At 37.5% G+C, this 11,052-nt stretch overlaps 2 protein-coding genes across 4 annotated transcripts; both read left to right on the top strand.

Annotated features, from left to right (window-relative positions):
- The first annotated feature begins 669 nt into the window (after positions 1–669).
- Positions 670–5,596, top strand: LOC105141046 (nuclear transcription factor Y subunit A-10). 3 transcript variants are annotated; one of them, XM_011048134.1, is made up of 7 exons: positions 670–855; positions 1,386–1,703; positions 3,560–3,672; positions 3,775–3,843; positions 4,129–4,269; positions 4,772–5,190; positions 5,224–5,596. In XM_011048134.1, coding segments are annotated over exons 2-7 (993 nt in total). In that variant the 5' UTR covers positions 670–855; positions 1,386–1,453; the 3' UTR covers positions 5,225–5,596. The 3 variants fall into 3 exon arrangements, with proteins under 3 accessions (XP_011046436.1, XP_011046434.1, XP_011046437.1); XM_011048132.1 differs by having other exon boundaries at positions 4,772–5,596; XM_011048135.1 differs by lacking the exon at positions 670–855 and adding an exon at positions 3,047–3,283 and having other exon boundaries at positions 1,617–1,703; positions 4,772–5,596.
- A 168-nt stretch (positions 5,597–5,764) lies between these two features.
- Positions 5,765–7,855, top strand: LOC105141045 (33 kDa ribonucleoprotein, chloroplastic-like). Its single transcript, XM_011048131.1, has 4 exons — positions 5,765–6,327; positions 6,458–6,559; positions 7,019–7,327; positions 7,415–7,855. The coding sequence occupies exons 1-4, from the start codon at positions 5,884–5,886 to the stop codon at positions 7,538–7,540; spliced, it is 981 nt and encodes a 326-aa protein (XP_011046433.1). The 5' UTR covers positions 5,765–5,883; the 3' UTR covers positions 7,541–7,855.
- The last annotated feature ends 3,197 nt before the right edge of the window (positions 7,856–11,052 follow it).

Below are 11,052 nucleotides of genomic sequence, written 5' to 3'. Positions count from 1 at the left end.
AGCAAACCCCTGTTTAAATCACCATCTCAAATGGGACCTACATTCATGTACATCAAATAAAATAAAAGGTTCAAAAACCTTTACAATATGAATAATTAGATGTAGAGTACATAAGCCATAGGTAAAGGAAAAAAAAAAAGAAAAAAAATCAATTGCATGTCACGTTTTACCTCTTCAACATAAAAAAAATATTTTTAATGTACTAAGGGGTATTATATTTTTTTTAAATATTTTTTAATTGAAAATTTTTTAAATTAATTTTTCTTACATATTTTTTTAACATTAATATATCCAAATACATTTAATTTAAGATGGAAAAAAGAATTTTTAATCGTATGTCTAATCATGGAAACAAACACTCCATTGGAAAAAAAGATGGTTAAGTGACCACGAATAGAGATGGCAGGTATCAGCTCTAAGCCTCTCGTTACATTACATGGCCTCTACTCCCAACACACCCATTTTTGGACATTTGAAAAAAAACAAATGGTAATGAGACCTTCAAGGTTGGATTGCAAGTACATGGTCAAAAATAAAGAACAAGGTTAGAGAGCACCAGGAAGAGACAAGAAATCAATAAATTAGTGCATTAATATACTGGTACAGTGAGTGTACCAAAGACTTGCATGAAAACAAATGCTCATTGGTTACTAGTGTGGAGTTCCATTACACTTTGGTGCATTTACTATCCCCCCTCCCCAAGTCTCTCTCTCTCTCTCTCTCGCTTTCTTTTTGTTTGTCGCTTGAAAGTTTACAAAAAACAAATGGCCCTTGACAAATTAAAAGGGGTTTCTCTGGTTTCTGTTTGAGACCTAAGTTGATGCTTGCTTCTGCTTCTGCTTCTGCATCTGTTCTGTGAGTATGCATGTCATCTTCTTTGTCTCACAAAATTTTGTCTTTTAATCAGAATTTCTCAGTTTTGACTTTGTCTTGAGTACCTGCTTCTTCTCTGTTTTATTTTCTTGGTTTCTTCACAGTGTATCTCCGGTTTATATGGTCGTGATCTTTGTACTCTACGATGGGCTCATTTTATGTCTTGTTTATTTATTAATAAAGAAACTGTCTTCCATGGCTGTATTTTCACCTCATTTTCTTGTATTTTCCATTTTATTTGGTTGGTGTTTAATTGCTCTTTATAGTAACATGGTGGTGCTCTTTTCTAGGATTTGATTCTTTTCTTAAATTAAAAAAAAATTTCTGCTTCTATCTTTCTTTACTTCGGCTAACAAAGCAGATTTTTATTTTCTTGGGGGTTGTGTTTTACAATGGAAAAGTCTTTGGTAAAATAAGTTATAGGAATTCTGTCCTTATTTCTCATGTTCTTATGAGGTTGAATTTAGCAGAAAAATTGGTGAGAATTTTTTATTAAATCGTTGAACCTCCAGGAATTAGTTTGAACTCTTGAGATAAAGACGGTCAAAGCAATCAGTCAGGTCGTTTCAGAGGGAATTTAATGGCTATGAAAACTTTCTATTTCAAAGAACATGAAGGAAGTGTCCATAATCCAAATGGGCAGTTGTCAACAGTGCCATGGTGGACTGCATTTGGGTCTCAGGCTGTTAATGGTGAATCGTGTGGCCTATTGAAGGCTTTACCCATAGAACAGCCTGCCGGTCGAGGTGAAACTGCTACTAAGCACGCCAGGATGGGTACTGAGCAAGGGTTGGATAAAGCGAACATCACTCAATTCACTATATTTCCCGGTAAATCATTCTCCTTTACATGGTTTAGAAATTTGCACAGACGTCTTTCTGATTGTTTTGTTGCTTTTTTTAGGTAATTCTTGTCATTAGTTACGAATTTGCAGCTTCAAAAGGCATTGTGAAACTTTGTATTGTGCTCTGTATAACCTCTGGACTACAGCAGTTTGCACCAGAAGGTTTTAGATTTACAACATCAATCTATTTCTTAACACTTTTTTGCCACAAAATGATTGTTTTATAATCGAGGCTCGAGACAATGGAAGTTGTTTCTGCCTAAATGAGGATTTATAATTTAGCCAGTATTTAAGGGTCAAATAGAATATAAGAGTAGCTTTTCAGTTTCATTCACAGTAGTGGATGTGCCCCCGAAAGGCTGGAAGCATGCAGTGGCAAGTTTAAGGTTGGAAGCATGTTTGAATCAAATTAGATAAACTAGAGTGTTAAGTGATATGGTAGATCGATCCATATTATTACTAAGAAGGGCACTTGTTGGTTTGTGGGAAATACAAAAATTTATGATTTCCCAGAATATAAAACGATAGTTAAAATTTAACTCTTGATTCACCAAACCATGCTACCTTACGCAATTTGTAGCTCACATGGCACACACAGGTTGCCACACAACCTACACAGTGTCACTATGCACTCACAAGACACACACAAATATGCCTGGCTTTAACTCAACCCGCACACAACACAACTTTTTTCTAAACCACACAAGGCACTGGTGTTTTTTTTTTTTTCCTTTTTTTTAAGGGAAAAAAACACTAGACACTTAAGAGAAGACCAAGTTCTTATATTTATAGAAGTTGTAAGCAATAACAAGTTCTAACATTAAGTAGGAAATCATCTTTAAATAGGACTAACAACAAATCCTACCAATCCCTATTAGGAGATCAAATTTCTAGGATATAAGGATTAAAGATTAATATCCTCTTGTTTAATTTCCAACATGATTTCTGTTTAGAGAGTGGTAGATGAGGAATAGTTGTGTGTGAATAATGAACATTCATACTAGAATTTAGCCAAAAAAATCCACTTGAGAAAGATATATTATGAGAGAACTGGAACATTCGCTGCTCAAATGTGCTGCAGCCATTTAGCTCTGAACGGTGCCCAAAGACTTGCATTTTTTTTGGACTGTTATACTGAAAAGGATAAAATCATAAAATTAGTTCTTATATAATTTCGGAGCCAACAATGTCTATTCTATGCTAGATGCTTGATGAACTTAGGGATAAATAAATGTCCTAAAGAAGATTTCTTTCTCCTATGTATGATAAGGAATAAACTGAGGCAACATGAAAACATGATTGTTGCTAAACTAGTCAAACATGTGCCAGAAAAAACATGGACTGTGATCTGATGTAATCGGATCCGTTTGCATGGAGAAAACATGTATCACCCGTTGGAAGAAATCGTGATCAATGATGATTGCATCTCAAAGTCATTTCTTGGCACGTGGATGCAGAAAGCAGCGTGGAAATGCTGCTTGAGTCATTCTGGAAAAAAGGTAGCTTGAAATATGAAGTGCTCAACTGGTCTGACATGTCTTCATCTTTCATGCCCCAAAAGACCAGGTGATATCATAAGGGTGAAATACTGCTTCCTAGCATTTATATTTTCCAGAACCTGTTCAAAGACTATCTTCTTCCCATTTGATACACTGAATAGTTTATCACAGAACTAGATACACTTGGTTATTTTGATCCATCGTTATAAAAGAAAGTATCACATGGAGTTCTGGTACCTAGTTGATAGATCAGCCGTTCAAGTCCAAATTTATCCACCTATTGTTTTCTCTAAGCACTTTCAATATGACTATTTGTTAACCATCAAGGTAATTTCTCATTCAGGTGACTGCAAACCTTCAGGTGGTGAACAGAAATCTGTTCAGGGAGCCATTTCAGTGCAAACAGCTCTGCCGGATTATTATGCTCATTTTGACTTGGGATTTGGTCAGCCTGTGGTGAGTGTTTTATTTCAATTAAGGTTTTATACTGGCAGTATTCAAACCTAGTTTATAGTGATTGATGGCTAATGGTTCATAATTTGATAAACATGGCTGTAGATCTGCGCAAAGTATCCTGTCGTGGACCAATATTATGGATTATTCTCAACTTTTGGACCTCAAATTTCGGTATGTGATCCTTCTCACAAGAGAAAATACATCTTCTGCAATAACATTTACCCATGTGAAGCAAAACAATCTCCATTCTACTAATCTGTAGTTTACTGAAAGTGATGTGGTCCACTAGTCCCCTTCATTCGAACAAATCCTAACAAAAATTTAAAAAATAATTGTGATAGAATAACCCTTTTTCATATTTGAGTTCTCTTTTATGCTTGAAGAGAACCAGTGACAAATTGACAACTAGAAATCTAGCAACTTCAACTAACTCCATGTTTATTCATAATAATGCAGGGCCGGATTATGCTCCCAATGAGCACGACCACAGATGATGTACCCATATATGTAAATGCGAAGCAGTACCATGGAATCATAAGACGTAGGAAGTCCCGCGCAAAAGCTGCACTGGATAATAAATTGCCCAGAAATCGTAAGGTATGATCTCTTGATTTGGATCCTCAATCTAGCACTATCTTTAGGACATAAAACTTCATATCATTCTAGATTGAAAATATGGTCAGACAAATTAGACCTCATAAGCAAACCCCTTCTCTCAATTCCTAGTCCAAAGACACATTAGTTCAAGTTTGTATGTTAGGGCAAGCCTTTGTCATCTTCCCTCTGGAAAACATTTGACTCAAGTATCAATCTAATACTTAAGCTTCTTTGTTAACGAGCGACCACAATTATTCCTTTAATTGATAACATGTTTAGGACAGATGGTGATTGATCCAATTATAATGGCACATGAATTCTTAGGTTTTGGGTGAAATGAATGCTTGATTCAGTAGGCATAGTTCTTGTTATGATTTTTGAATTTAAGATTCGACCATGCTTTCAATCAACCACTTAAAGCTAATGGAAAGATTCTCTTCTTCTTTAAAGTAAATATCCCACCCTCGTTCTGGCTCAATAATTAAGTTTTTACTGTTGACAGCCTTATATGCACCGTTCACGCCATCTCCACGCAATGCGACGTCCAAGGGGATGCGGTGGCCGTTTCTTGAATACGAAAGAGTTGAATGATGGAAAAGGCATAACAGAGGCTAAGAAAGCTGGTGATTTTCAACTTTTGCAGCCAACTGGTTCTCAGAGTTCTGAAGTTCTGGAATCAGGAGGGGCAACTTTGAACTCCTCAATGGAAGCAAATTGTGGTGGATCAAATCTCTCTGGTTCAGAAGTGACTAGTTTGTACAACAGGGGAGATTTCAATCGCTTCCCTTTCAATCATCATGGGCTAACTGTCCATGGTTTCTCAGGGATGGACGGAGGACATGGCATTGGCATGCCCAGTAAGTGGATTGCAGCAGCTGACAACTGCAGCAACCTCAAACAGCAAGGGAACGGATTGGGTTGGTGCTTGCATCACGCACAAGACCAAACCCCCCCACCTTTGCTGGAACCTGACAACCAAATCTTGGCTTGAAGATGGACTTCACCATTTGGTTGTAAGGGCAAGTCGTTCTTGGCTCCTGTGTATTGATGGTATCTTTGCCATTCCATGCAACCTTGCTGTCATGGATTGGTCAGAGGTGAAACCATAATGCACTGTAACAAAACTTTGGGAACGGACAACATAATAAAGGGGTGTGTTTTCATCAATGAAACAAAGACACCCAGATATGTGTGCTTGATTTGTTATCCTAAACTGTGTTGAAGCATGTTCGATGCTCTTGAAGTTTGATTTCTACTCCATGGTTGTATTTAATTGCTGTATGTTTGTGTTATCATCACTATTTATAAGATTTAAAATAGTTTCTCTTCTTCTGCCTGCAATTTGAAGGAACAATCCTGTGAAAAGCATGTGGGTCTGCGTTTCAATTATCACAGCTCTAACCCGGGAGTCCATGCCACACCTGCCCAGCAAGAAGAGACTGGCCCAAAAGGACCAAAACTAATAAAAGCAAACCAAATTGAAAAAAAAAAAGAAAGAAATAAAATTCAGAAACCTTATCTGTTTCTCCCTCTCTCTCTTCCAAAAAATATATCACCAAAACATTCCTGCCCTCCGTTTTCCTTTCAATTGTCTCGCATAATTTCGAAAAGAAAATGTCAGCTCTCTCCATGGCAGCTTCAACCATAACTTCCTCTCCATTACACACAAAGCTTTCAAACCTCTCCTTCACTCACTCTCCACTTCCACTCCCTTCCCACTTCTCATCAAAACCCTTACTTAAACCTCTAAAATCCCTTCAACTCAACAACCAAGACTCTAATTCCCTTTCTCTCCTCTCCCTCCCTCATTTCCATGGCATTTTTGCTGCCTCTTCTGACAGTTTTGAAGCTGGAACAGAAGAAAACACCACAGCTCTAGATGACCCACAAAGTGAAACGGACGAATTTGACCAAGAAATTGTAGAAGAAGAAGGAGATGTGGAGGCCATAAAAGCAACTGAAGAAGGCAAGCTTTATGTGGGAAATCTACCATATTCAATGACTTCTTCGGAATTGGCCGAGGTTTTTGAGGAAGCTGGTCGTGTTTTAAGTGCTGAGGTCTGACATCTTTTGTCTCCTTACTAATTGGATTTGGATTTTTTCTTCTTCTTTATTCGTTGCTTTTTGGAGTATTAGACAAATGAATTATGCTCATGGTTCCTTTTTTTTTTTTCATTTGGGTTTTAAGGTTATTTATGATCGAGTTACGGATAGGAGCAGGGGCTTTGGGTTTGTCACCATGGGAAGTGTTGAAGAAGCTAAAAAAGCGATTCGGATGTTCAATGGAACAGTAAGTGACTTTTTTTCTTGGATTTGTTAAGCTATCTATGATTTCGAGTGCAATGACCTTACAAAATTTTTAGTTTTGCATTGATGTGATCTGCTTTGAGGTTGTTTAAAGTATGTATTGTGGAGTTGGAGAATGCTCATTTCTCTAATCAATTGCGGTTACTGATTTCTCTTTTGTCAATAAAGTTAGCAATCCTTATTGCTCCCTTACCAATTGTCAGCATTTCGTATAGTGTTGTTGTTGCGTTGAGCTGGTGCGAAACCAATCATATGTTAATTGCAATCTCTGCATTGCTAGCTCCTATCCTTATCCCCAGCTATTTATTTTATTCCTCATGTGTGCGCTTTTCTAGATGTGTGTTATCGAAGGTGAGAATTGTGTTTATATGTGATTGCCGCTAATTGAGCTCCATACGAGAAGATGAAAAACGGTAATGATGATGTTGGTGATGGTTGACAGCAATTTGGAGGTCGATCTGTGAGGGTGAACTTCCCAGAAGTGCCAAGGGGAGGGGAGAGGGAAGTAATGGGACCAAGAACAGGGAGTGGCTACAGGGGGTTTATAGACAGCGAACACAAGATATATGCAGGAAACCTTGGTTGGCGCCTCACGTCTGAGGGTCTTGGAGATGCATTTGCTAACCAGCCAGGGGTATTAAGTGCCAAAGTCATCTACGAGAGGGACTCAAGAAGATCACGAGGTTTTGGCTTTGTCTCTTTTGAATCTGCTGAGAGTGCAGAAGCTGCTTTAGAAGCCATGAATGGAGTGGTAAAACCGGATTCTGCTACTGCTTTTGCATCCTTGAATCATTTTGCTTGTTCATTTTTTTTATCAGCTGATGTGTAATTATACTAGGAGGTGGAAGGGCGGCCTTTGCGATTGAATGTGGCTGGAGAAAGATCACCTTCTCCTTCAGCTAAGGAACATAACACAGAAAACAATCTTGAGAGCGGTGAATTGCTGTCGAGCTTTGGAGCCTGAGAGGACCATGTGAATTCCACGGATGTTTAAATATGCTGTTAGATGGAGCGCTGTGGGAAGACATAGCCATAAACTTCCAAGTCTTGATTCAATATGGGACCTCTTTTGATTATTATTACTTTTTTTTGCTCCAAAATTGTATACAAGCTGGCTCGTATAAATTCCATAGAAGAAGATTAAAGTACAAGCTTATGGACTGCAGTCATTTGCTGTGCACTTGGAGTGATGCAGCTCTGGATTGTAAAAAATAAATAAATACTGTGCCAATTTTAATATTAACCTTGTTGTGGCGTGTGCAGAGTTTTGATGGTTAAATTTTATCTTTTCGTTGGTTTGGATCCCTCATTTCTTGTGGTTCTTGAATAGCAGCAAATCCGCCTCCAGTTTCATCAAGGAGTATGCAATCAGGGGTTGAATGATATCAATAGAAACAAATCGATCTTCAGTTGATTCGCAGTTCAAATTAGAAAATGTTCTTCCCGCTATTTTTTTTTTCTAATTGCTATTCTATAAATGGAATGGATTGTGCGATGCTATTTTATAATTGATTGGATCTTTGGAATGATATCTATTATTTTTTTCAAAATAAAGTAAAGAAAAAAAGACTAAAAATGAGTCTTTTGACATATCAAATTAATATGGAAGATCCAACTCATGGAAACAATTGTGTTCAAGGGATCAAGAATGGTATCATTTTTTATATAAAAAACTCAGCTTTTAACGAAAAACCAGATAATAAGCGAAAATTCCAAGTTTCAAAAACAGAGTATTATTTCGGTTTTGAATTTTGCAGACTCGTTAACCATAAACCACATGCCTTGAGATGGAAGCCTTATTGACGGCATCAACAAATGGAGAAGAGGGACTGGAAAAAAACCAGTGAGAGTTTTCCTTCAAGGCTTTAGCAAAGCCACTGGAAGTTCATTGAGAATCAAGATGACCGGCAAGAAGAGCGTTGCCAGCGGAACCCCAATCTCGGGGAAAGAAAACCCTGCAAGCAATGTCTAATATATTTATTTTCTTCTAAAAGGCAATCGTATTTCACTCTTGCAAACCCTTTGGAATTCAAGAAACATTTCAGTTTCTGCAAGCAATTCAACATTTCAAGCCAGGAATTTCAGGGGCCTTAATCGCATCATCTCTGACTGCAATACCGATCCTCTAAAAACCATTACAACCTTCTCTTTCTTTTTGTACCAAAATCTGCATTTATAGAGATAAATGCATCTACTATAACTCTGGCTTCTTAAGAAGATGGCCTGTGAATTAATTTATCCAGCAGAGCAATTCATCTCATGCCACTATGTCCAAAGACTCTGCAACAAAATAAAAAATGAAATCTAACAAAATTAAGGGTAACAGAAACCTGAAACCATCACCTCTATATAGATTATTGAATGGAAGGAGTTTTTTGCAATCTTCAGCACTACCAGTAACTGAACGAGTGACCCCGCCATTGAATCTGCCAAACCACAATTTACTATCCGGACATCAGTTACACATAACATCAACATAGGCCATCAAAGGAAAAGAATTATAAGTTGGTGAAATTTATTTTTAACGCCCGAACCACATTTTAAACCATGTCTTTCGTTTTTTACTCAACTTCGATGCATTTGGAGCGTGAAATGGTTATCCCAGAAAAGGAAGCGTTTTCAAGTTGAACCATTAATATGCAAGGCATCGGGCGGTCATTTGCTCGTAGAAAATGAAATAATTTGTCAATATAACTGATGTATGCCCACACAGTACAGCTTTTAGAGCTATCTATTTCAGAAAGAAATATAGGGTTTAATTTCCATATCTATGTTTCTTACTTTTATTAGGACCTTTTAATTTATTTGTGTGCCAATAAATAAACACCTCGAGTAGACATTTAGCTTAAAAACAAAATAAAATGTGAAGTCAACCATCTAAGTAGGAGAAGGTGAAGTCATCCTCTTACACCATAGTCAAAAATTATAGGCATCAAATTGGTGCTACTTGTCCCACCCTTTGTATTTTGCATAGATGCTTGCCTATAAATAGGCAATGCATCCAAGCATTATAGACACACCACAAAAGAGAAACTTGAGAGCAAGTAGAGAGAAAGAAGAGAGAGTGAGGAGAGAGTAATCCCACAAAATTGTGAGTTATTTATGAGATAATAAGTGAGGTTCTTCTAGTAATAGAGAGATTTTGGTTGTTCTCTTATTATTAGAGAGAAGTTGTATTTCCACATTACTTAGTAAAATTTTTTTATACTTGCCTGTGGACGTAGCCCAATTGGGTGAACCACATAAATTCTTCTGTGTTCCATTTCTCATTTTATCATGTCCCTTACCTTTTTTCTTGTTAGGTTTGCATACCAACCATGCCAGTATCCTAACAGTGGTATCAGAGCCTTCTGGTTGGTGTTGTTAATACACAAAAGTTATTCGTGTATACGGGTACTATTCACGAATACGGCACTATTCACCTATACGGCACTTTTCATCCATACGGTACTGTTCACATACGTTGCTGTTGGCGTATATAGAAAGTCAGTGCGGTGATTAAATACAGTCTAGGAAGTTCTGTCTAAGGAGATTGGGTTTTAAGCGGGACCGTTTGTGACCCCTCCAATCTTTCCTGGGAACTTACTTAGTGAAGTATTATTCACACGATACTATTTCTATATACGTTACAGATCTGTGAAACGGTGATAGCTGAATAGATCTTGGTGAATACAATGGCAGCAAAGTACGAGATTGAGAGGTTTAATGGGAGCAATTTCTCATTGTGGAAAATGAGAATTAAGGCAATCTTAAGGAAAGATAATTGCTTGGCAGCAATTGGGGATCGGCCCGCGGAGATCACTGATAATGCAAAATGGAATGAGATAGATGGCAATGCTATTGCTAACATACACTTAGTATTAACCGATGAAGTATTATCAAGTATGGCGGAGAATAAAACAGCTAAGGAGATATGGGAGACTCTAACAAAGCTATATGAATCCAAGTCTTTGCTCATTAAGATTTTCTTAAAGCGGAGACTTTATACCCTTCGAATGGCAGAAACCACGTTGGTGACTGACCACATCAACACAATAAGAACTCTATTTTCATAACTCACTACATTGGGTCAATAAATATAGGAAAATAAACGTGCAGAGCTTCTACTTCAAAGTTTTCCTGATTCGTATGATCAGCTCATTATCAACTTGACCAATAATATCCTCTCAGACTATTTAGTCTTCAATGATGTTGAGCCATTATCTTGGAAGAAGAAAATAGACGCAAAAACAAAGGAGATAGAAATAGTTCGAACCAAGTAGAGGCATTGTTGGTGTCAAGAGGAAGATCAACGGAGCGTGGCTCTAGTGTGAGTCAAAGGTAGAGGAGGTCCAAATCAAGAAGTAAGAAGGCTGTGAAATGCTACAACTGTGGCAAAAAGGGGCACTTCAAAAAGGATTGTTGGTTTAAAAAGGGTATAGAGAATACTGCAGAGTCATCAAAATCTCAAGAATGTGTTGTGAACAGCTCAGAAGA

Source organism: Populus euphratica, unplaced genomic scaffold, assembly GCF_000495115.2.
Source record: "Populus euphratica unplaced genomic scaffold, PopEup_1.0 scaffold131.1, whole genome shotgun sequence".
Taxonomy (NCBI): Eukaryota; Viridiplantae; Streptophyta; class Magnoliopsida; order Malpighiales; family Salicaceae; genus Populus; species Populus euphratica.
This window is presented reverse-complemented; position numbering and strand designations above follow the sequence as displayed.